Source organism: Podarcis liolepis (assembly GCF_965112155.1).
Source record: "Podarcis liolepis genome assembly, chromosome: Z".
Lineage (NCBI taxonomy): Eukaryota > Metazoa > Chordata > Lepidosauria > Squamata > Lacertidae > Podarcis > Podarcis liolepis.
In genome coordinates, this window is record NC_139570.1 from 31,739,820 (window position 1) to 31,765,806 (window position 25,987).

A 25,987-nucleotide genomic window follows, 5' to 3' on the forward strand; every position below is an offset into this window, starting at 1 on the left:
GTCAGATCACCCACGTTAACAGGGTGATTTTCGTTTTCCTAAAAATTAATGCTTATTCTACAAAAAGTTTACAAAGTTCAATTACTGCAAACGTTTTTCAGTGTTAATTTTAACATTTATGCATTTTTTTACAGTCATACCTTGGGATGAATACGCTTCAAGTTAAGCACTTTCGGGTTGTGCTCCATGGTGACCCAGAAGTAACAGAGCACATTACTTCCGGGTTTCACCACTCGCGCATGCGCAGACGCTCAAAATGACGTCACGCTTATGTGTAGAAGCAGCAAAACGTGACCTGCGCAGATATGCAGTTGTGTGTTACGTTCGCTATAGGATGCGAACAGGGCTCCGGAACGGATCCTGTTCGCATCCAGAGGTACCACCATGGTATTTAACAATAATATCTTATGTCCTTTAGAGGAGAAATTGTGAATTGCAGAATTTTAAATACCCGTCATCATCCTTGGCTTCACTCAATTTTGTTTCTAACACTCTTCCATTTTCTTCTAGTTGTGAGGGTGAGGGATTGGGAGGGGCCTCACAAGTGGAGTAGCCTAGGCAGTAGCAGAGCTTCATGCTTTGGCACCGGGGGGGGGGGGGAGCAGGCAACTTCCCATTTTGGCTCAGGTGATGAAGCAGGATATACTGCTCCTGCAATGCAGGAATCACTGACAGATGGCCCCTTTCTGCCCCCTGCCCTCTTCAATGATATAAAGGTAAAGGGACCCCTGACCATTAGGTCCAGTCACGGACAACTCTGGGGTTGCAGTGCTCATCTCGCTTTACTGGCCAAGGGAGCCGGCGTACAGTTTCTGGGTCATGTGGCCAGCATGACTAAGCCGCTTCTGGCAAACCAGTGCAGCGCATGGAAACCTTCCTACCCGAGCGGTACCTATTTATCTATTTGCACTTTGACATACTTTCGAACTGCTAGCTTGGCAGGAGTTTCTATGATACAGTGGTACCTTGGGTTAAGTACTTAATTCGTTGGGGTCCCTTCCTCTGGGACCCCAACCTCTGCCTCTGGGAAACGGATGAAGCTGTGGGGGAATGCTATGCGCTGCTGTCCTGACAGCACAACATGGACACTTGGGATGAAATGGTTCAGGAAGAAGACATTCCCCCAAAATTAAGTCAGTGCCCCCTCCCTGGCATCAGCAAGGTGTAGTGGTTAGAATGTCAGACTAAGGACCAGGGAGAGACTGGGGTTCAAATTTTCTTCCAGCCATAAAGCCCACTGGGAGTGATCTTGGGAGCCAGCCACTGCCTTTTGGCATGACCTACCTAACAGGGTGAGGGATGCGGGTGGCACAGTGGGTTAAACCAGAGAGCCTAGGACTTGCCGATCAGAAGGTTGGCGGTTCGAATCCCTGCGACGGGGTGAGCTCCCGTTGCTCGGTCCCTGCTCCTGCCAACACAGCAGTTCGAAAGCACATCAAAGTGCAAGTAGATAAATAGGTACCGCTCCGGCGGGAAGGTAAACGGCGTTTCTGTGCACCTCTCTGGTTTGCCAGAAGCGGCTTAGTCATGCTGGCCACCTGACCCGGAAGCTGTACGCCGGCTCCCTCGGGCAATAAAGCGAGATGAGCGCCACAACCCCAGAGTCATCCGTGACTGGACCTAATGGTCAGGGGTACCTTTACCTTTACCTTACCTAACAGGGTTGTTGTGGGGATTAAATGGGTCCTAGGACCTGGAGGCCAGGGTTCAAATTCCCACTTGGCCACGAAGTTTGCTGGGTGTGACCTTAGGGGCCTGTCGCCACCTTCCACCAGCCTAACTCACCTCACTCACCTCACAGTGGTGTTGTTAAGGATTAAATGAGGAGGGGGAGAACCATTAAAGCACCACCTCTAGCTCTTTGGAGGAAAGCTGGGGTGTAAATGCCGTGAGTAAATAAGCTAAATCATGGTAAGATTTTGCACTTCTGGAGGCTGGAAGCCAAGGAGAGTGGTGGGACTCCTGTCCCTTCAAAAGGAAAATGAGGCTCAGGTTGCCACTCATAAGAACATAAGAAGAGCCAGTGGCACATCTCGTCCAACATCCTGCTTACACAGGAGCCAACCAGATGGGAAACCCACAAGTAGGATCCCAGCACAAGAGCGATTCTTTCCACTTGCGGTTCCCAGCAGCTGGTATTCAGAAGCATTGCTACCTCCAGCTGTGGAAGCAGATCAGAGCCATGGTGGCTGGTAACCATTGAGAGCCCTCTCCATCATGGTGGGCATCAATGCCTTCTGTGGGAATTTCTTTCATCTTTCGCAAATCTTCCCACTTTGGGTGCTGATGAGTTTTAATGACGAGCGAGAGAGGAGAGCTTTTTTCAATCCACTTTCTCCATGCCATGCACCATTTTATAAATTTCTATCTTGTCATATCGTCCTCACCTTTTCTCCAAATTGTCCCAAATTGCTGCAACCTTTTCTCCTTGGGGAGCCACTCCAATTGCCTCGACTGCTTTGCTTGCCCTTTTCTGAACCTATCCCAACTCCACAATATCCTTCCTGAGGTGAGGCGACCAGAACTCCACACAAATGCACTGTAGATTTGCATAATGGGGCATTATGATACCTGCAGTTTTCAATTTCCCGTTCCTTTCCTTATGACCCTTACCACTGAGCTTGCCTTTTTCACAGGCACCAAATACTAGGCCACCTCATTTGGATGAAGAATTTGCAAGAACCCGTCCCACAAAGATCTTTCAGAAAATGGGCTACCTAGTCCTTGGTACTTCAAAGTTGATTCAAAGGTTTTGACCTATAAAGCCTTATGTGCCTTAGGATCCCAATACATCCCAATTGGAACCGCCCCAGTCCCTAGGACCATCATTTGAAGCCCTTTTCTGTGCTCCCCTTTCATGGGAGGTCTGCAGGTTGGCCATGTGTGAATAGGGCCTTTTCAGTCGTGGCTCCCACCTTGTGGAATGCTCTCCCCAATGAGAGTTCTCCTGGCACCATCATTATATAACTTTAAGTGCTAGGCAAAAACATTTCTTTTCTGCCAGGCCTTTTGGGCTTTTAATTAATAATAGAATTGTAGGGTCTGAAGTGTTCCAGGGCTCATCTAATCCAACCCTTGCAATGCAGGAATCTCAGCTAAAACACCCCTAACAAGTGGCCATCCAACCTCTGTTTGGAAACCTGCAATTGAGCCACCTTAGTTAACATCAATGATAATTCAATGATACTATATCTTTAACTCCCAGGCAAATATAAATAAATAAAATCCTCTTTTGCCAGGTCTTTAGCTTTTAACTTTAACTTTTTTTGCACACATGATAAGTTTTAATCTAGTGTGTGTGTGTGTGTGTGTGTGTGTGTGTGTGTGTATACACACACACAGTGGGGGTGGGGAGAGAGAAAGTATTTGATTCCCTGCTAAATTTGCCCGTTTGCCCTTTGATGAAGAAATGACCAGTCCATAATTTTAATGGTAGTTTTTTTTGTAGCTGTGAGAGACAGAATAACAACAGGAAAACCCCCAGAAACCCAGAAGACAAAAGTCACAGATTGATGTGCATTATAATGAGTGAAATAAGTATTTGATCTGCTATCAACCAGCCAGATGTCACGCTACCTGGTATCTTCACTGTATGTAATGAGCTGAGATTAGAAGTGCCTGCTGTAGAGGTCTCATTACAGTACAGTGGTACCTCTGGTTACGTACTTAATTTGTTCCGGAGGTCCGTTCTTAACCTGAAACTGTTCTTAACCTGAAGCACCACTTTAGCTAATGGGGCCTCCCGCTGCTGCCGTGCCGCCGGAGCACGATTTCTGTTCTCATCCTGAAGCAAAGTTCTTAACCTGAGATACTATTTCTGGGTTGCGGAGTCTGTAACCTGAAGTGTATGTAACCTGAAATGTATGTAACCCGAGGTACCACTGTACAGCAGTATACAAATATTTCTACAAATAAAATAAACTACCCTCTAAGAGACCAAAGGACCAAGCATACCAGCCATGTTCTTCTCTAGATTAGTTAATTATACTGGAATTGTAAACCTGTTCATAGAATTATTGGATTGCAGAGTTGGAAGGAAGCCAAAGGGTTATCTAGTCCAACCCTGTGCAATGCAGCAACTTTTCCATCCAAGCTACTATGTGTTTCCTACAATAAATAACTTTATCATTTGCTTACAAACAGGCATGTATTTGCAGCAAGCCAAGCCGACTTTCTAACAAAGATTCACTAGTTCACAAGCTGCTCACTCTGCATACCAAAAAGGCTTCCAATAGGTAATCAACGCTGTAATCCCATTGCAATGTATTTATGAATTGCATTTATATCCCATCTTTTTCTTGTAAGAGCTCAAGGTGGCATACATGGCTTTTCTGCTCATTTAACCTCCACAATAACCCTGCAAGGGAGGTTAGGCTGAGAGGCAGTGACCAGCCCACTAAGTCATGCTCAGAGGCATTCTTGCCTGGGCAGAGGCCCCCAGAAAAACACCAACCAGGGGGAGTAATAGTAGTAATAATTTATTATTATGGTCAAAGACCAAGCAGGGGGAGATTTATCTGGGCTCTGAGGCCCCCTCCTATGTCTCACCTGCTGCTCCCCACCTTGAATGGCCTTCTGCAGAATGAAGCTGTTTTAATGCTGTGCTGCAATTGCTGTTGATGGGCACTTGGATTAAGAAAAAAACATGCCATTTTGGTGTTTTAGAACTGCTTAATGTATTTTTAAAATGTCAAAGTGATTATTTTGAGTTTGTTGCACATTTTGAAGAAAGTATTGGTATGAAAAATGCCAAAGCTTTGGGGGAACTGATCATTATTGGGGAGGTTTTTTTTAAGGAAAAGAGGTTTTGAATAGTGCTGTTATGACTATCTGTATTTCAACCACACTGTTTTAATCATAAGCAACCTTGAGTCCCAGTCTGGGGAAAAAGTGGACTAGGAGAAGGAGAAGGAGAAGGAGAAGGAGAAGGAGAAGGAGAAGGAGAAGTCTAGACAAACCAAAAAGCCAGTGGTGACAGTGGTTAGAGTGGTTAGCTAGAACCTGAGAGAGCCCAGGATTTGAATCTGCACTCAACCATGAAGGTCACTTGGTGTGACCTTGGGCCAGTCACTCACTCTGACCCACCTCACAGGGTTATGGAATCATTGAATCTTCTCCGGGTTAAACATCCCCAACTCCCTTAACCATTCCTCATCTGGCTTGGTTTCCACACAAACAGCTTTATTGTGGTCCATAGACCCAAAATGCACAGTAAAACAAATGGCATATATCAACAGTTATTAAGGCGTAAGAGTGGCTTTGCTAGCCAACAGAGGAGCTTTAGCCCATAGATAATGATTTCTGATTCTTCCTGCCTCTGAGAGAAATTGTGCTACAGCCAGTGTAATATAATCAGTCTTATCCTCAAAGAGAACTTTAACATAAAAGGAGTCAGCAAATCCAGGTTGTTCTGTTAATATTGGTTTGATTAGAAGCTGTCTAACATGGTTATACAGACTACAGTATAATAAAATGTGTTTCATACATTCAACATCCTGGGAACATGGGCACAATCAGCCACCACGTCTTAGCCTGTCCTACATTACATGATTGATGTGAGGTTTAAAAGAAGGGAAGAACCATTATGCCAGCTTGAGATCCTTAGAGGGGGGGGAGTGGGGTATGTCATTATTATTACATTTAAATTCTCTTTACTATTAATTATAATACAAATTATTATTATTAAATAATCATTACAAAAGGAGCATGTGCACTGATTAAAATCTACATTAAAAATAAAAAATGAAAACTTTTAAAAATCTTTCTTTTCTTTTTTAAAAACTGCATTAAAACATCCCACACATGAGCAAAAGGCCACAGAAAGCTAAGAATCAATGGTATGGAGAAAAAGGAACAGTTTTTGTTTTGCTTGGCACTTAAAGATATGTAATGATGGTGCCAGGCGAGCCTCCCAGGGAAGAACCTTCCACAGATGGGGAGCCACTACTGAAAAGGCCTTGTTCTACAGTCATAAATGAAAAATAATAACTACTATTATCCCCCATCAGAGTGCAAAGTTCAAACAAGCAGGAGTGACTGTCTCAGCTGCTTCAGACTCTCAGATGGGGGAGGCACAGGATGTGATAGAGACCAAACACAGGGGGACCCACAATTGTCATGATTCCCCCCACCTCAACCAGCTGGCAGGGGAAATGGGTTTTGGGAGGCAGACGAACTGGAAGCCCCCTCCTTTGTAAGGAGGATGCCTTTGAGGGATGTGGAAGTGCTTCATAGAATACTAGAGTTGGAAGGCACCCCAAGGTTCATCTCATCCAACCCCATGCCATGCAGGAGTCACAGTTAAGGAATCCCTGGAGGGTAACCGTCCAAACTCTGCTTTAAAACCTCCAACAAAGGAGAGCTCGCCACCTTCCCAGGGAGTCCCTTCCACAGTCGAGAGAGTGGGCGTCCAGGCAATGTAGGAGCGGCGGCGGCGGCGGCGCGTGCTTCTTGGCCGAAGGCTGGCCGGAGCTGTCCTTTCAGAACCACAGCGCCAGCGGAGAGAGGCTGTCGCGACAATGGAGATGCTCGGGAACCGTCGACGGAAGCCCGAGGCCCTTTCTCCGTCACTCCCGGGGAAAAAGTTGCCCGGAGAGGGTGCCTGGAAGGGGTAACGGAGGGGGGTTTCTTGAGGGGAGCCAGATTGGAGGGGGACCCCAGAAGGAGTCTCAGCCCGCTGCCCCACTAGCTGTCCGGCCAAGGGAAGGAGGAAGCGCGCCGCCGGCTCGAGGGGTGTTGGGGCCGGTAGCAAGCAGCGCGCACGCGCCCTCGCGCAGCAGCAGCAGCAGCCCACTCCCCACCCCATTCCTCAAGGTGTTCACGGAAGATGGCGACGGCTTGAAGGCGAGCGATGGGCAGGCGGAGTTCCCCCCGGCGCCAGGCTCCTGCTCCGCGACGCGGCTGTCCGGAGGAGAAGCGGGCGAAGGCGGAGCGGGCGCGCGGCGAGCGATCGGGAGCGAGCCGGCCGGCCAGGCCCCGTCGGAGCTGAGCGGGGATGGGGAGGAGGGGGAGAAGGAGGAGGGCCGAGCGGTGACGGACGGACGGAGCCGGAGCCGGGGGATGCCGACGCGCCGGGGCCGGCCATGGTGAGGGGCCTCCCGTCGGCGGCGACGCAGCACCATGCCCTGCCCGGCGGGAGCCCTTAGCAGCAGCAGCAGCCCCGCGGCGGCAGCGGCAGGAAGAGGCTGGGGGCGCCCTCGGGGCGGGGATCGGCGGCGGAGGGCGCGGCGGCGGACGGGGGGCGCCGCTGCCGCGCGTCGCCTCGTGGCCGGGGATGCTTCTGCCGCCGCCGCCCGTCGTCGCCGAGCCACCATGCCGCGGAGGAGGAGGAGGAGGAGGCCGGTGACATTACCGGGGAGGGGGTGCGGAGAGGAGCCCCGAGAAGGAAGAGGAGCCGGAGCCCCCCCGCCGCCGCCCCCTCCAAAAATATGACCGGCGGCGCCGCCTCCCAGAACCGCCGCCGTTGCATCCGAACCCCGCCGAACCCCCCCGAGAAACCGTGCGCCGACTCGGAGCGGGCCCAGAAATGGCGCCTGTCGCTGGCCTCTCTCCTCTTCTTCACCGTCCTTCTCTCCGACCGCCTCTGGCTTTGCGCCGCCGCCGGGGCCCAGCTCAGAGCCCAGGATAGGAGCGTCGCCCAACCGGAGGCCGCGGTGAGGAGCGGTGGAGGCGCAGCCCCGACAGCGGAGGCGCGGCTCTGCCCCAACCAGGACTTGAGCTCAGCTTGTGGCCAACCGGCCGCGCCTCCCAGACCAGAAGCCGCGGCGGCGAGCAGCCCCGACGGCGCGGCCCCGACGGCGCAGCCCTGCCTGGACTTAAGCTCTGCCTGCAGCCACCGCCGCCTCTTGCAAGGGCCGCCCGGGTCCGCCTTCTCGGCCGCCGCGCCTGCTGAGGCGTCCCCGCCGCAGCTAGCCTTCCTGGAGCGGCACTTCCGCGGCTTGCGGCTCCCTTTCTGCCAAGCCTACACCGTCTGGGACCTGCTGCTGGGCATGGCCGCCGCGGAGAGCCTGGACTGCAGCCTCCGGAGCCTGTTGGCCGACGTGGCAGCGGCGGCAGGCGGGGCGCAGCGCGGGGAGGCCTGCAGCAGCTGTCTCGAGGCCTACCAGAGGCTGGACCAACACGCTCAGGAAAAGTACGAGGAGTTCGAGGAGCTGCTGGAGAAGTACCTGCAGGCCGAGGACTATTCCGTGCGCTCCTGCCTGAGAGACTGCAAGGTAGGGTTGTCGTCGTCATCGTTGCTTCTGTTGTTGTTAATTACATTTATAGACTGCCCTGTTTTCTCTAAGGAGCTCAGTGTGGTGCACATACCATATTTCTCCCTGTTTTATCCTCACAAGAACCCTGCAAGGTAGGCTGAGAGGCAAAGACTGGCTCCCAAGGTCACACCCAATGAGATTCATGGCCAAGTGGGGATTTGAACCCTGGTATCACCCAGCTCATAATTCAGCCCTTTAACCTCTACACCATTATGCAACCCCCGAGCGGAAGCTTTTAATGTTTAACAGACTATTGTATTTTTATATTTTGTTGGAAGTCGCCCAGAGTGGCTGGGAAAACCCAGCCAGATGGGCAGGGTATAAATAATAAATTATTATTATTATATTATTATTATACACCACACTTGCTCTCAGTTGTGAGAATTTGTAGAATGGGGGGGGGGGTCACACCAGGAGCTCCTTCCTCTCCCATGGAAGGAATCTGGGCTTTCTCTTATTTCATTACATCTATTCATTGCACTTATTTCCACTTTAGGGGACAGCCCCTCCTCATGTAATTCCTACAACAACCCTGCAAGGTAGGTTAGCTTCAGAGAAGACAGTGTCTGGACCCCAAGGTTGCACCCAGTGAGCTATAGGATTGAGCAGCGATTTGAACCCTGGTCCCTCAGGTCCTCATCCTCATTGATCCCCACAACAACTTTGAGAGGTAGGTTAGGCTGACAGGCAGATACTGTGTTCCCCACCCCCTGTGAGTTTCCTGGAGTCTGAGAGGGGGTTTGAACCCTGAGCTCTCACAGGTCCGTAGTCCAACCTTCTACCCATTATACCACACTGGCTCTCTGGGAGTAAGTTACTTGTTTTGCTTCAGGGATGGCTAGCAGACCCTGTTTTGAGCTCAAGGGTGACTAATATAACCCCATTTGCTTGCCCACACCTGCCTACCTTACTCATTTGAAGTACCATGTGGGGGCCCTGTGTGGGAAGAAAAGGAGGGGCTGCTGGTCCTGTATCCCTGCTTGAGGGATGAGTCCAGGTTGTGGGGGAGGTAGCATGGCTCGGATCTAGGTGCAGAATCATGGAATTGTAGTAAAAGCACAGCAGGAAAATGTGGTGTTATAAAGCAGGGAAAACAGAGGGTCAGTGAATTGGGGGAGGTTTGCCATCAGTGGCTGCTAGCCATGATGGCTATGCTATGCCTCCACCATGAGAGACAGGAATGCTTCTGAATACCAGTTGCTGGAAACCAACTCTCAGAAGTTCATGTGTCTTCCATAGCACCCAGTTACATTATGGGACTCAGGCAGGAGGCAGTGGTGAGAGGCTGTAAAAGAGGACTGATCAAATTTTTGAAAAGAAGAAAGCTATTGATGGCTGCTGGCCAGAATGGCTGTGCTCTGCCTCTCGTATCTGAGGCATCAATACTTCTGAGTAACAGTTGCTGGAAGCCACCGGAGGGGAGAGTTGCTCTTGTGCTTAGGTCCTCCTTGCAGATCTCCCTTTGGGGTTTCCAGTTGGTCACTATGAGAATTCTAGACTAGATGGGCCTTTGACCTGGCCTAGCAGGCTTTTCTTATGCTCTTGTGCTCATGTTCCGCATGCTGGTTTCCCGCAGGCATATGTGCCCCTGTCACAAGATGCTGCTGGACTCCAACTCCCATCAGCCCCAGTTGTCAGCATGTTTAGAGGTCAGGGAGGAGCATGGGAGTTGTAATCCAGCAGCAAGTGAACAGCTCTGTCCTGTGGCAACGTTTTTGTTTTTTTTTAATGATATTTATTATGAGTTTGAAAATTACAGAAAGAGAAAAAGAACAATAGAAAATTAAACATAACAAAACTATACCTTACAATACATCAAAAGAAAAAAACAAAAACAAAAAACAATACAATAAAACAACGAAAAAACAGAACAAAAACATTTAAAAACACATCCAGCCTTTCCATGTCTTTACCTTTCATATACTTGTTTCATCAACCTCCTCGCACCTCCCTTTTTTGTATTCCAGTTCAATTAGCTATTTCAGCAAGTCCTTTCTATCTTTCTCAATTTTCGTTCTAAAATTTATCTTAAGACATTCTAACCTTAAATTTTCTACTTTGGTCCATTAACAATCTATTTTTACTTAATTCTTTATAACATTTCTGCTAAAGCCATATAACTTCGTTCCGGCATCCTTCTAACATTCATTAATTTTGCAATATTTCTGTAAATATACTTTAACTTTTTTCCAATCTTCTTCCACCGACTCTTCTCCCTGGTCTCGGATTCTGCCAGTCATTTCCGCCAATTCCATGTAGTCCATCAGCTTCATCTGCCATTCTTCCCGGGTGGGTAGATCTTGTGTCTTCCAATGCTTTGTGATAAGTATTCTTGCTGCTGTTGTAGCATACATAAAAAAAGTTCTATCCTTCTTTGGCACCAATTGGCCGACCATGCCCAGGAGAAAGGCCTCTGGTTTCTTCAGGAAGGTATATTTGAATACCTTTTTCATTTCATTATAAATCATCTCCCAGAAATTCTTAATCCTTGGGCATGTCCACCAAAGGTGGAAGAATGTACCTTCAGTCTCATTACTCCTGTGGCAACGTTATTAATGCTATCATTATTAATTAAATATACTAGTCTCAAAGTGACATATAACATTTTAAAGGAATGAACAAACATAAATACATTGAAACTTTTTTAATTAAAAAAATCAGCTGTGTATGAATCTCTGTGTACAGCTTATTGCTGTACAGTGGTACCTCAGGTTACATATGCTTCAGGTTACATACGCTTCAGGTTACAGACTCTGCTAACCCAGAAAGAGTACCTCGGGTTAAGAACTTTGTTTCAGGATGAGAACAGAAATCATGTTCCGGTGGCGCAGCAGCAGCAGGAGGCCCCATTAGCAAAAGTGGTGCTTCAGGTTAAGAACAGTTTCAGGTTAAGAACGGACCTCCAGAACGAATTAAGTACTTAACCCGAGGTACCACTGTACTGCAAATAAAAGCAATCATATACAGTGGTGCCTCGCAAGACGAAAAGAATCCGTTCTGTGATTCTCTTCGTCTAGCGGTTTTTTCGTCTTGCGAAGCAAGCCCATTGAAGGATTAGCGCTATTAGCGGCTTTTAGCGGCTTATCTGCTGATCGGATCAGCTGATAAGCAGCTTAGCGGCTTAGAAAAAGGGGGGGAAGGAAAAAAAACCAGCAGGAACTCGCAAGACATTGTCGTCTTGCGAAGCAAGCCCATAGGAAATTCGTTTTGCGAAGCACCTCCAAAACGGAAAACTCTTTCGTCTAGCGAGTTTTCCGTCTTGCGAGGCATTCGTCTTGCGGGGCACCACTGTACAGTGAGGGGGGAAAGTATTTGATCCCCTGCTAAATTTGCCCATTTGCCCTCTGACGAAGAAATGACCAGTCCATAATTTTAATGGTAGGTTTACTGGAGCTGTGAGAGACAGAATAACAACAGGAAAACACCCAGAAACCCAGAAGACAAAAGTCAGAGGCTGATGTGCATTATAATGAGTGAAATAAGTATTTGATCCCTTTGCAAAAGATGACTTAGTACTTGGTGGCAAAACCCTTGTTGGCAATTACAGAGGCCAGACGTTTCTTGCAGGTGGCCACCAGGTTTGCACACATCCCAGGAGGTATGTTGTCCCACTCCTCTTTGCAGAGCCTCTCCAAGTCAGTAAGATTTCGAGGCTGATGTGTAGCTACTCGAACCTTCAGATCCCTCCACAGATTTTTGATGGGATTAAGGTCTGGAGACTGGCTAGGCCACTCCAGGAACTTAATGTGCTAGGCCACTCCAGGACCTTGAGCCACTCCTTTGTTGCCTTGGCTGTGTGTTTTGGGTAATTGCCATGCTGGAATACCCATCCTCGACCCATTTTCAATGCCCTGGCTGAGGGAAGGAGGTGCTCCCCCAAGATTTGACAATACATGGTCCTGTCCATCGTCCCTTCAATGCAGTGAAGGTGTCCTGTCCCCCTAGCAGAAAAACACCCCCAAAGCATAATATGTCCCCCTCCATGTTTGACGGTGGGGATGGTGTTCTTGGGGTCGTAGGCAGCATTCCTTCTCCTCCAAACACAGCGAGTTGCATTGATGCCAAAGAGCTCAATTTTGGTCTAATATGACGACAACACTTTTACCCAGTTCTTCTCTGGGTCATTCAGATGTGCATTGACAAACTGCAGACAGGCCTGTACATGTGTTGTCTTGACCAAGGGGTCCTTGCGGGCTCTGCAAGATCTCAGTCCTTCACGGCTTAGCGTGTTACCAACTGTTTTCATGGTGACTATGGTCCCAGCTGCCCTGAGATCAATGACAAGTTCCCCCCGTGTAGTTCTGGGCTGCTTCATCACTGTTCTCATGATCATTGCAACTCCACGAGGTGAGATCTTGCATGGAGCCCGAGACCAAGGGAGCTTGACAGTTATTTTGTGTTTCTTCCATTTGCGAATTATTGCACCAACTGTTGTCACCTTCTCACCAAGCTACTTGGCAATAGTCTTGTAGCCCAGTCCAGCCCTGTGCAGGTCTACAATCTTGTCCCTTACATCCTTGGGCAGCTCTTTGGTCTTGGTCATGGTGGCTACTTTGGAATCTGCTGGGTTGGTTGCTTCTGTCGACACGTGTCTTTTGTACAGGTACAGTGGTACCTCGGGGTTACATACGCTTCAGTTCACATACCCTTCAGGTTACAGAATCCGCTAACCTAGAAATAGTGCCTCGGCTTAAGAACCTTGCTTCAGGATGAGAACAGAAATCGCGTGGCAGCGGCGCAGCAGCAGCGGGAGGCCCCATTAGCTAAAGTGGTGCTTCAGGTTAAGAACAGTTTCAGGTTAAGAGCGGACCTCAGGAACAAATTAAGTACGTAACCAGAGGTATCACTGTACTATAACTAGATGGGATTATAGGTAAGACCTCCACAGCAGGCACTTCTGACATCTGGCTGGTTGATAGGGGATCAAATACTTATTTCACTCATTATAATGCACATCAATCTGTGACTTTTGTCTTCTGGGTTTCTGGGGGTTTTCCTGTTGTTATTCTCTCTCACAGCTACAATGAACCTACCATTAAAATTATGAACTGGTCATTTCTTCGTCAGGGGGCAAACGGGCAAATTTAGCAGGGGATCAAATACTTATTTCACTCATTATAATGCACATCAATCTGTGACTTTTGTCTTCTGGGTTTCTGGGGGTTTTCCTATTGTTATTCTGTCTCTCACAGCTACAAAAAAACCTACCATTAATATTATGGACTGGTCATTTCTTCATCAGAGGGCAAACGGGCAAATTTAGCAGGGGATCAAATACTCCCCCCCTCCCACTGTATATATATACACACAGACTAGATTAAAACTTATCATGTGTGCAAAAAAAGGTCATAGTTAAAAGCCAAAGACCTGGCAAAAGAGGATTTTATTTATTTATATTTGCCTGGGAGTTAAAGATATAGTATCATAGAATTATCATTGATGTTAACTAAGGTGGCTCAATTGCAGGTTTCCAAACAGAGGTTGGATGGCCACTTGTTAGGGGTGTTTTAGCTGAGATTCCTGCATTGCAAGGGTGGATTAGATGAGCCCTGGAACACTTCAGACCCTACAATTCTATTATTAATTAAAAGCCAAAAAGGCCTGGCAGAAAAGAAATGTTTTTGCCTAGCACTTAAAGTTATGTAATGATGGTGCCAGGAGAGCTCTCATTGGGGAGTGCATTCCACAAGGTGGGAGCCACTACTGAAAAGGCCCTATTCACACATGGCCAACCTGCAGACCTCCCATGAAAGGGGAGCACAGAAAAGGGCTTCAAATGATGGTCCTAGGGACTGGGGCGGTTCCAATTGGGATGTATTGGGATCCTAATTGGAGCACATAAGGCTTTATATGTCAAAACCTTTGATTTAACTTTGAAGTACCAAGGACTAGGTAGCCCATTTTTGTGGTGGTATCTGAAAGATCTTTGTGGGACGGGTTCTTGCAAATTCTTCATCCAAATGAGGTGGCCTAGTATTTGGTGCCTGTGAAAAAGGCAAGCTCAGTGGTAAGGGTCATAAGGAAAGGAACTGGAAATTGAAAACTGCAGGTATCATAATGCCCCATTATGCAAATCTACAGTGCATTTGTGTGGAGTTCTGGCCGCCTCACCTCAGGAAGGATATTGTGGAGTTGGGATAGGTTCAGAAAAGGGCAAGCAAAGCAGTCGAGGCAATTGGAGTGTCTCCCCAAGGAGAAAAGGTTGCAGCAATTTGGGACAATTTGGAGAAAAGGTGAGGACGATATGACATGATAGAAATTTATAAAATGATGCATGGCATGGAGAAAGTGGATTGAAAAAAGCTCTCCTCTCTCGCTCATCATTAAAACTCATCAGCACCCAATGTGGGAAGATTTGCGAAAGATGAAAGAAAGTCCCACAGAAGGCATTGATGCCCACCATAATGGAGAGGGCTCTCAATGGTTACCAGCCACCATGGCTCTGATCTGCTTCCACAGCTGGAGGTAGCAATGCTTCTGAATACCAGCTGCTGGGAACCACAAGTGGAAAGAATCGCTCTTGTGCTGGGATCCTACTTGTGGGTTTCCCATCTGGCTGGCTCCTGTGTAAGCAGGATGTTGGACTAGATGTGCCACTGGCTCTTCTTCTTATGTTCTTATGAGTGGCAACCTTGGCCTCATTTTCCTTTTGAAGGGACAGGAGTCCCACCACTCTCCTTGGCTTCCAGCCTCCAGAAGTGCAGAATCTTACCATGATTTAGCTTATTTACTCACGGCATGTACACCCCAGCTTTCCTCCAAAGAGCTAGAGGTGTGCTTTAATTGTTCTCCCCCTCCTCATTTAATCCTTAACAACACCACTGTGAGGTGAGTGAGGTGAGTTAGGCTGGTGGAAGGTGGCGACAGGCCCCTAAGGTCACACCCAGCAGACTTCGTGGCCAAGTGGGAATTTAAACCCTGGTCTCCAGGTCCTAGGCCTCATTTAATCCCCACAACAACCCTGTTAGGTAGGTAGTAGATAGGTAGCCGTGTTGGTCTGCCATAGTCAAAATAAAAAAATTCCTTCCAGTAGCACCTTAAAGACCAACTAAGTTAGTTCTTGGTCTGAGGAAAGGGACCCCTGACCATTAGGTCCAGTCGTGGCCGACTCTGGGGTTGCAGCGCTCATCTTGCTTTATTGGCCGAGGGAGCCAGCATACAGCTTCTGGGTCAGGTGGCCAGCATGACTAAGCTGCTTCTGGCGAACCAGAGCAGCACATTGAAACGCTGTTTACCTTCCTGCCGGAGCGGTACCTATTTATCTACTTGCACTTTGATGTGCTTTCGAACTGCTAGGTTGGCAGGAGCAGGGACCGAGCAACGGGAGCTCACCCCGTCGCAGGGATTCGAACCGCCAACCTTCTGATCGGCAAGTCCTAGGCTCTGTGGTTTAACCCACTGCGCCACCCATGTCCCTCACCCTGTTAGGTGGGTCATGCCAAAAGTCAGTGGCTGGCTCCCAAGGTCACTCCCAGTGGGCTTTATGGCTGGAAGAAAATTTGAACCCCAGTCTCTCCCTGGTCCTTAGTCTGACACTCTAACCACTACACCTCGCTGATGCCAGGGAGGGGGCACTGACTTAATTTTGGGGGAGTGTCTTCTTCCTGAACCATTTCATCCCAAGTGTCCATGTTGTGCTGTCAGGACAGCAGCGCATAGCATTTCCCCACAGCTTCATCCGTTTCCCAAAGGCAGAGGTTTGCCTTATAAAGTTGGAAGGGACCCCAACGAATTAAGTACTTAACCCAAGGTACCACTGTATCATAAAAACTCCTGCCAAGCTAGCAGTTCGAAAGTATGCCAAAGTGCAAATAGATAAATAGGTACCGCTCCGGTAGGAAGGTTTCCATGTGCTGCACTGGTTCGCCAGAAGCGGCTTAGTCATGCTGGCCACATGACCCAGAAACTGTACGCCGGCTCCCTTGGCCAGTAAAGCGAGATGAGCACTGCAACCCCAGAGTTGTCCGTGACTGGACCTAATGGTCAGGGGTCCTTTTACCTCATATCATTGAAGAGGGCAGGGGGCAGAAAGGGGCCATCTGTCAGTGATTCCTGCATTGCAGGGGCAGTATATCCTGCTTCATCACCTGAGCCAAAATGGGAAGTTGCCTGCTCCCCCTCCGCCCCCCCCCCCGCCGTGCCGAAGCATGAAGCTCTGCCACTGCCTAGGCTACTTCACTTGTGAGGATTCGAACTGCCGACCTTCTGATCGGCAAATCCTAGGCTCTGTGGTTTAACCCACAGCGCCACCCGCGTCCCTCACCCTGTTAGGTAGGTCATGCCAAAAGGCAGTGGCTGGCTCCCAAGGTCACTCCCAGTGGGCTTTACGGCTGGAAGAAAATTTGAACCCCAGTCTCTCCCTGGTCCTTAATCCGACACTCTAAACACTACACCTCACTGATGTCAGGGAGGGGGCACTGACTTAGTTTTGGGGGAATGTCTTCTTCCTGAACCATTTCATCCCAAGTGTCCATGTTGTGCTGTCAGGACAGCAGCGCATAGCATTCCCCCACAGCTTCATCCGTTTCCCAGAGGCAGACGTTTGCCTTATAAAGTTGGAAGGGACCCCAACAGTCATCTAGCCCTGCAGTGCAGGAATCACAGCTTTCTTGTGTGTTAAAAATGGGTGGGAACCACATATCTCTCTCTACCACCATTGTCTGATCCTTTGCAAGGATGTGATTCAGAGAGAAGGAAGTCCTTCATGCAGCACAGAGTTAAGCTGTGGAACTCCCTCCTACAGGATGGTTTTAAAAGAGGATTAGGGAAATCCTCTTATGATTCCTCAGTGCTGCTCTAGCTGCCTGCTCCTCCCTTGAAAAGCAGAGCCGCCTCCTTCATTTCTTCCGCACATATTTGCATTGCAGCATTTCAGTTTATTCGATGCTTGCTCTTCAAATACTCCCGAGTATAGAAACGTAACTGTAAAATGTACATGGATTAAAATGGAACAATAAAAACAACAATATAATTCTGAGAAGCAAAGCAACCCCCCACCACCATCCACAAAAAAAGAAAAAGAAAATTATCCTTTAAAGGCAGCAGTTATTGGGAATTGCAGTTTTATTGCGGTCAGAGCATCTGGATTGGGTCTGTCTCATAAATCATGAATGCAGGGAAATGAGCACTGCTAATGAGATGTTTGAGCATCTGTTCAAGCTCGGCACACACAGTAGCCCTTTAAGGCAGGCTAGAGAAGAGTTCACTCTCTTAGGCAGCACAACCTGTGGGTGGGGCATGTCCACAGCTCACATTTCCATGAGTTTTATAGGATCTTTCAGGGATGCTTTAGTTGTGATTCCTGCATTACGGGGGGTTGGACTGGATGACTGCTGGGACACCTTCCTTACAACTCTACATTGACTGTTCTCAAGCAGAGTTTGGATGGTCACCTGTCAGGGATTCTTTAGTGATGATCCCTGCATTTCAAGGGGTTGGTCCCGATTACCCTTCTGGGGGTTCCTTCCAGCTCTACAATTCTATGAATTGCATAGGAAGCAGGATTGTCCGTCATTTCCCTTCGAAAGCCGCCAGTTTCCTTCTCCTGCTGGGAAATCCTGGTCCAGCCGCAACACTCAGCTCATGGCTGCCATGGCAACCACATCTGCTTCCCAGAGAAATGTGCAGGATGCATGTGGGGGTGGGCACGTCAGGGCAGCACAACCAAGTTTGGGGGAGTGAGCAAGCGAGTGGTAGCCACAAGCAAAGGACGGGAAGGGAGGAAACAGCCCCTCTCAAAACTTCCCTTTCTCTAGCGTCACCGAAAAAGAGGCAAGAAGGATATCCCCCCCCCCACCACAAACATTTGGAGCCTGACACTCCTTATTGATGGTGTCGTTACTAAATGAAGCCCTTTATTGATGGTGGTGTTAGCGTTATTTTTTAGTGCATTTATTCACTGGTTTACATAATGTGGAATCATAGAATTGCCTGGTTGGAAGGAGACCCTGAAGGCCATCTAGTCCAACCCCCTTCAGTGCACAAATTGCAACTAAGGAATCCCTGACAGATGGCCATCCAGCCCCTAGTTAGAAATCTCCAGTGAGGAGATTTCTCCAAGGAGAGTTAGTGTTCTTAGATCATAGAACTGGAAAAGGACAGTGAGGGTCATCTAGTCTAAACCCCTTGCAACACAGGAATCACAGCTGTGCTGTATTACTGTGCTACTCCATTATAACATGACTCCATTTCTTGATGAAGACGTTATCTTGCTGTCCACCAACTCTGGTTCTCACAATATATGGAAGCTTAACCATGCATAACTACATCCCATATTTTAGTTATCCATTCTCTCCTCAATGGAGTTATCACACACCCACACCCATTTTGACAGATAATGAAATCAAACATGAAACGAAGCAGGATGATGGTGCAGAAAGGAGTGTAGACGAAGCTAGACAAAGGAGAAGGAGGGGAGAGAAAGAGGCTGCCGGCAGTGTGGAGGCTAGCATTTGGAAGCAAATAACTGTAGAAGAACATCATTATTTGTAAAGTCAGGGGCAATATTTTGAGAGATAAAGGAGCTGCTCTGGTGCCAACTTGAACTGTGTCATGCAGAGGAAAGTTTAAAAGATAGATTTTATTTACCCTCTGTGGGACCTGTGCACATTGACTAACTACTAAGAGGAGATACCATGGAGCTTTATCTCTTATTCCTAACCTCTGTGCTTATACTTTGAACTGGTAGCAACAATGAGTGAGTTCCGGATAGGTTTCAACTGCTCAGCCTAGTGTTCAAACATAGGAGCAAGAGGCAGCAGTGTCACCTGCTAGACCCTGGACCCCCACAATCAGCAAAGGCTGAAATATTACAGGAAGAATTCCAGCAGGTGAAGCTCTCATGACCATAACTTGTAAACAGGGCATTTAGCAGAAGAGTTTGAGGGGGGTGCCTGGAATGCTGTCTCACAGGGTCCGTGGGACCAAGAGACATGAATGGTGAGGGAGCTGCTGCAGTGATCTGCAGCACCTGTTCTGTTTGTTTGTCTGCCTGACTGAGAACGTGCAAAAGTCCAGGTCCAGAGGCATTCCTTTATTCCTCAATGGTTAGGGGCATTTGAACACTGTAAGAACAAGATGCTAGACCAGCTGGGCCATTGGCCTCATGCAGCAGAGCTCCTCTTACGTCTATTCCAAATCCAATTGCAGGGGTGCTGGGTTTACATTCTTTCTGTACAGTGTTTCTCTTTATTCCTACCTTCAGAGCATGCAAGGCTGCTCCCTGTTGCGTCCACACCTGTGTCAACCTTGTGGATCCCATTTTTCTAAAGCCCCCTTCTCCTTTCTCCCTTCCTGCAGGCTGTCTACAAGGCATGGCTGTGCTCTGAGTACTTCAATGTGACCCAACTGCAGTGCCAACACCGGATCCCATGCAAGCAATACTGCCTGGAGGTGCAAACAAGATGTCCCTTCGTCTTGCCCGACAATGACGAGCTGATCTATGGAGGGTTGCCTGGCTTCATCTGCACAGGTGAGGCTTAGAATCTATGTTATAGAATCAGAGAACTGTAGAGTGAGGAGGTGCCCCCAGGTGTCATCTAGTCTAACCTCCTTCAATGCAGGAATCTCAGCTTAGAAATCCTTGACAGGCAGCCATCCAACCTCTGCTTATGAACCTCTACTGATGGAGAGCCCACCACCTTCATTAGTCATAGAATCATAGAATTGTAGAGTTGGAACCCAAAAGTCATCTATTCCAACCCCTTGTAATGCAGGAGTTGCAGCTGGACAATCCTTGGCAGACACCATCCAACTTCTGCTTAAGAACTTCCAATGAAGGACAGCACACCACCTTCCGAGGGAGTCTGTCCTACTGTCAAACAGCTTGTATTCCCTGATCACTGGGATTGTTGGATTTGTATATTTGGACAAAATATATTCTGCTTATCCAAGATACTATCCACAGGGAGTTAGCCTTGGACTTGTCCAAAGCCTGCCTAGTGGTTTTTTTTTAAAAAAAAAATAAAGATATCAACACAATTACCAACCCAAAAGTGAATTAGCAAGGTATTGCATCATCCCATATCCAAAGCAAGCAAGCAAACAATAAATGAAAAGAGAAAGAAATGGTGAGACATACCGATAAAAATTGATACATTCCTACTGCCCAAGTTGCCATGGATGGTAAATGTTGAGCATCTGTGTCCAAAGCACTGGAAATGTAAGTCCCACCAGGTGGCATAGAAGCCTCCTGGATCCCCCAGCCTGGAAACACATAGCTTATGTGTCATTTTTTTCCACAAAAGCCAAAGTCCTTAAGTTCTTATACCACCCAGCCAAATGCATATTTTTCAAGCTTTTCCACTGCTGGCCCATTGAAACCCTAGCACTACTGGGGGTTGCAGCAGATGACCATTGGGGTCCCTTCCAACTCTTCAGTTCTATGATTAAGGGCTCAAATTCACCCTGTTGATTTCCCATGCCTTGTGCATTAGTACAGAGACAAAGGAAGCCACAAGCCATTCCCTCCAAATGCTTGCTTCTTGCTTTTTTTACTGCCTATTTGAGGGTTCCTATAGTGCAACCCTGGTTTCCTGTACACCAGTGAACTCTCCTGAAGGTAGCGTTTAGCAGACCTGTGCCATTTCTGATGCCACCTCTTCCTTCTCCCCCTTTGTTTCTGTTCTCATTCTGCCAGGGTTGCTGGAGAGGGAGCTGCCTGACCAGGAAGCCAAGTGCTGTGATGTGCGGTGGGACTCCTGCGACCGGCACCTGGAAGGCTATCGCAATGCATCTGCCAAATCAGAGCCATTCCACGACCAACACCACAACACCCCCCATCACCACCAGCAACGGCAGCAGCAGCACTACAACCTCTACTATCACCACACCCAGTACCACCACCACCACCCGTCCCTGCTGCCAGTGTCTGCAGGGTCCCGCCTCAGCAACAGCAAGATCCGGTTCTGCGTCCTGGTCCTGATGCTCCTCCACACCATGGTGTCCTTCTCGAGCGTGCACAGCAGCGGGGGACTAAGCTTGGGGGCCTACCCCACCATGGATGAGACCCTCGCAAGGGACGAGTGAACCTCCTCTGCAAGGCAGGGAAAAAGGAAACCTCCAGCTCTTTTCTCACCTGGAGGAAAGAAGGGGTTTGGGTGGGCACAATGAAGCTCTCCCTACAGTGGCGGGGGCGGCGGCACAGGACTGGGGGTGACACAGACAAAGCCACCCCAACGCAGAGCCCCCTCCCACTCCCCAGAGCAGGTCGTCGCAGGGCCCGCCCTGCAGTGGGTGAGTCTCTGAAGCGTTTGGGGGGCTGTGGGAACAAGCGATTGTTCAACAGCAGGCTTCAGACTGGGCCTCTGGGGGGAAAATGGCTCAGTGAGCAGCAGGCCTTAGGCTGGGCCTCTGGAGAATAGAGTTATGTCAGCAGGAGGCCTCAGGCACGGCCTCTGGAGAAAAGGGTTTGATCGGCTGCAGACCTCAGGCTGGGTCTCTGCAGGGAAAAATGGTTCTGTCGGCAGCAGGCCTCAAGCTGTCGGCCTTCAGCCTCATAGAGGCTCAGAGGCCGAGGAAAGGCCCACAGTGGGGCTTGGAAAGAACTGCCTTCTTAGGAAAGGCAACCCCCCCTCCCCGGCCCACCAAGGGCCACTTCTCTGGCCGCCGCCACACATAACATGTCTCGTTTATGGGGCCACAGTGATCTCTTCCCCATACTGGGTAACTTGCCCTAGGGGCAAAAGAAACGGCTTGGCAGAGATCCGTTGTTTTTTTCCCCTCCCCCATCATCCTCTAAGCCCAATCCAAACTATAATTGTGATGGTGCACTGCCCTGCTGCCCCCTGCCCCCACCTGTAGGAACCTCCATCAGTCACTAATAATTCCCAAGCAACCTTTTCAGTGCTCTCGGTCAAGCCATGTTATGTGATGGGTTGGCTCTTCAGCATTGCAATGGGTTGGACTAGATGGCGCTTGGGTTCCTTCCAGCTCTACTATGATACGGTTTTTCAAGTGGGATTCTCTTGCTCCTTAAAGAGCTTAAATTGAGGGCATGCCTGCATCACCCTTGTCCTCCAGGAAATGTCCTAGGACATGCAACCAATAGCAGGTCCACTCCTGCTCCTCCTCCCACCCTCGCTGGTGTGGTCCAATTTTTCCATTTTTGGAATTGGTTTGGCAATCACTGGGAGTTCCCTCATATTTGAAATAAGAGTTTTATTGGCAGAACTGCAGCTTGGAAGGGAAAGGGTTAAATTTATAGAACGGTATAATTGGAAAGGGTCCCAAGGGTCTTCTAGTAAAATCCCTGCAATGCAGGAATCCAATACAGTAAATTACTCCTGCCTTCCCACTTTCTGTGATCCTGATATTGATTTTAAAAAAAAAACCCACACCCTTTCCATTGCTGCTAGTCAGGCTTTTTAAAGAAACAATTTTTAAAATGAAGTCTTTAAAGTCAGGTCTCGTTTGGCCCAGAACGGTCAAGAGACAGATTCCCCTTTTGAACGTGGAGTTTCTCCTTGTTATTTGAACTGTCCCTACTCTGCTAAAGAGAATTTCCCCCAAAGTTCATCCAGTAATCATAGTATCATCATCATCATCATTATAAAGAATCCCCAACAGATAGCCATCTATCTCATGTTTAGAAAGGAGAGTCCATCTACCACCTTCCAACAGTTCTTACCCATTGAAAGTTCTTCCTAATGTTTAGTTGGAACCTTCTTTCTTGAAATTTAAATCCTTTGGTTTGGATCCTCACTTCTGGAGCAGCAGAAAACAAGCTGGCTCCATCTTCCCTGTGACAGCCCTTCAGATATTTGAAGGGCTCTTATGTGGCCTCTCAGTCTCCCCTTCTCCAACTCCCTCAGCTGTTCCTCACAAGGTTTGGTTTCAAGACCCTTAATCATCTTGGTCACTCTCCTCTGCAAACCTTCCAGCTTGCCAAATTCCTTAAACCTGGGTGCCCAGAACCAGACACAGGATTCCAGGTGGGGTCTGATCAAGGCAGAATAGAATGGTGCTATTCTTTCCCTTGTTCTGGACTCCATAGATTTCTGTTGATGCAGCCTAGAATTGCATTAGCCGTTTTTGCTGCTGCATCACACTGTTGATTCATGTTAAGTTTGTGGCCTGTTAAAACCCAATTTTTAACATGTACAGCGGTACTTCAGTTTAAGAACAGTCCAGTTTAAGAACGATTCGATTTACAAACTCCGCAAAACTGGAAGTAGTGTCCCGGTTTGCAAACTTTACCTCGGTCTAAGAACGGAATCCAAACGGTGGAAGGGCACTGGTGGCGGGAGGCCTTATTAGGGAAAGCGCACCTCAGTTTAAGAATGGTTTTGGTTTAAGAACGGACTTCCAGAACAGATTAAGTTCATAAACTGAGGTACCACTGTATATGCACAGTTTTGTGTTTCTTTTAAAGTTATTTTGGGTATTTTTTGTCTTTCACATCAAGGTGAGAGGTTGGGGGGCAATGGGTCATCTGTCAGGGCTTTAGCTAAGATTCCTGCATTGCAGTGGGTTGGATGAGATGGCCCTTGGAGGATACCTTCCAACTCGATGATTCTATGAAATCCGACTTTCTCCCATCATTTGTGATGCACAGAAAATGCTTCTGCCTCTATTTTCCAGTTCTTTGGAACTGTTTACTACAGCCCGAATGAGACAAGGCAGGATGCACAGGGCCCTGATTCCAAGGTCTGTGATTCTGTTGTTATCACCACCTCACCTCCTGGCTGATAGTGTTTGCATTTTTGTTTAAAACCTGCCTTTTCAGTGCAAAAATGTATTTAGAGCCCTATCATTTTCTGCCACGAGTTGTGTCTGTTCATTTGATGGTTGGCAATACAAACACTGTCACCTTCTGAGAAGGACATGGCTTTACTGTGATACTCTCCAGTCCAAGAATGCAGCAGTACCCACCCACCCATCCCCAATTTTTAGTCACCCTAAAAAGGCACTTCTAACTTTTCCTCCAAGAGGGCATTTCTGGAGAAGCATCCCCCAGGAAGCATTGCAGTGGGTTGGACTGGATGACCCGTGGGGCACCTTCCAGCTCTACAATTCTATGATTCAAAGTTCTAGTCCTTAAACCAAACAAGCTGGAGGTGGGAGGTGGCCAGGCAGCCAATGGAACTGGCAAGGGCAATTGGGTGGGGGGGATGCTCTGATCTAGTATTCAAAATGTGTTGTGTGGGTTCATTTTAAATGTTGCTTTACAATGCTTGTTTTATATATTTTTATTTTAATGATCTCATTTGAAAATACTTCAAGGGCCTTTGTGGTGGACTAGAACCCCAGCACATTGAAACAATGCCTGCCTCTTCTTGTCACTCCACTGAGTGAGATCTGGTGAGCTAAGAGAGGTTGGGGGGGTGTCATTCAGAGACCCAGGGCCTGGTTGCTGCTGAACCCTTCTCAAGTGCTTGTAGGCACCAAGGCCAGGCCTGCCATGGGGGAAAACAAGTCATTTTTTACAGTACATAGTGGTGAGGTTTAAAAGATTAAAGTCATGTTGCTGAAGTCAACATTTTAAAACCTCCTTTCTACTCTCTCCCTGCCTTGTTTCTGTCCTACTTTCTCCTTTCTGGGCTCATTCACACTTTCGCTTACCCCATGTTTTGATTGTGTCATGTGCCAATTAATTTCCTCCAGGTCCGAGAGCTTTTCTCATTTTTTCCACTGCCGTGCCTTGCAAAAAGTCTGATCTTAACTGCTGAATTGAATCTCACCAGATGTGCGGAAGTGTTGCTTAACAGAGGGCTTGTCTACCCTTTTGCTTGCCCCATATTTCAGTCATATCGTGCTGCTATTCGTTCCCATGATTCTGAGACTTCTTGTTGTTGATCCACCGCTGTGCCTTGTGAAAATCTGATCTTACCCACTGAATTAAAGATCATAGAAAAAAATTATAGAATTGTATGGTTCAAAGGGATTCCAGGGGTCATCTAGTCCTATCCCTTGCAATGCAGGAATCACAACTAAAGCATCCCTGACAGATGGCCATTCAATCTCTGCTTAAAAACCTCCAGTGAAGGAGAGTCCACCACCTCCCGAGGGAGTCTGTTCCACTGTCAAACAGTTCTTACCCTCAAAGTTATTTGCTCAGTTAAGCAAAATCTCTGGATTTTCTACATGTCTGATAAAGATCTGATTCAGAGGTAAGATTGGATTTATGCAAGGTGTGGCCACAGAACAAGAAACCAGGAATTAATTGATACACAATACAATCCAAATATGGGTTGAGTGGAAGTGTGGAGGAGCCCTTAAGCAAAATCTCTCTTTGGACTTTCTGCGTAGCTGGCAAAATGTGATTTGGTAAGTAGTACTGGATTTTCGCAAGGAGCAACCGTGGAAGAATGAGAAAAGCTCTCGGACCCTGAGGAATTAATTGGGGCACAATATAATCCAAATAAGGGTCTAGTGAAAGTGCAGACGAGCCAACTGTCATAATAAAGCGACTGTGTCTTTGGAAGGGGGTGGGACGGTTTTCTTACGCCACTTGACACACTGTGCTTCATCTTTAGAACTTTTTTGCACTAGTTCCTATTACATTTATTTTCCAAAAACAGTTTGGGAGTTGAGGGAGGGGGGAAGGGGGAAAAACCAACCCAAACAACAAAACCATGCTATAATTCAGTTGTATTAAAACTATTATCCTACTCTGTGTTTTCAGTAGTCTCTGTACCTGTAACGCTTTCAGTTCCATTGTATTTTGGATCAGGGGTTTTCTCTGCTCCTTGTTTAACCCAGTAAAGAAATAAAATGTTAAGAATTGATGATAA

General features: G+C 47.9%; 2 protein-coding genes across 2 annotated transcripts in view; one reads left to right on the forward strand and one right to left on the reverse strand.

Annotated features, from left to right (window-relative positions):
• The window catches only part of LOC310698311 (uncharacterized protein), a gene marked incomplete at its 5' end in the record, with an annotated part of 139,984 nt that extends 132,671 nt beyond the window's left edge, over positions 1-7,313 (reverse strand). The window contains one exon of the mRNA XM_083485409.1: positions 3,713-7,313. Coding sequence (XP_083341535.1) covers positions 6,669-7,313 — 645 coding nt within the window. The 3' untranslated portion in view covers positions 3,713-6,668. The remainder of the gene's footprint in view (positions 1-3,712) is intronic.
• A 113-nt stretch (positions 7,314-7,426) lies between these two features.
• NALF2 (NALCN channel auxiliary factor 2) lies at positions 7,427-25,987 on the forward strand. The gene is made up of 3 exons (XM_083485242.1): positions 7,427-8,213; positions 19,554-19,725; positions 20,893-25,987. The coding sequence occupies exons 1-3, from the start codon at positions 7,428-7,430 to the stop codon at positions 21,279-21,281; spliced, it is 1,347 nt and encodes a 448-aa protein (XP_083341368.1). The 5' UTR covers position 7,427; the 3' UTR covers positions 21,282-25,987.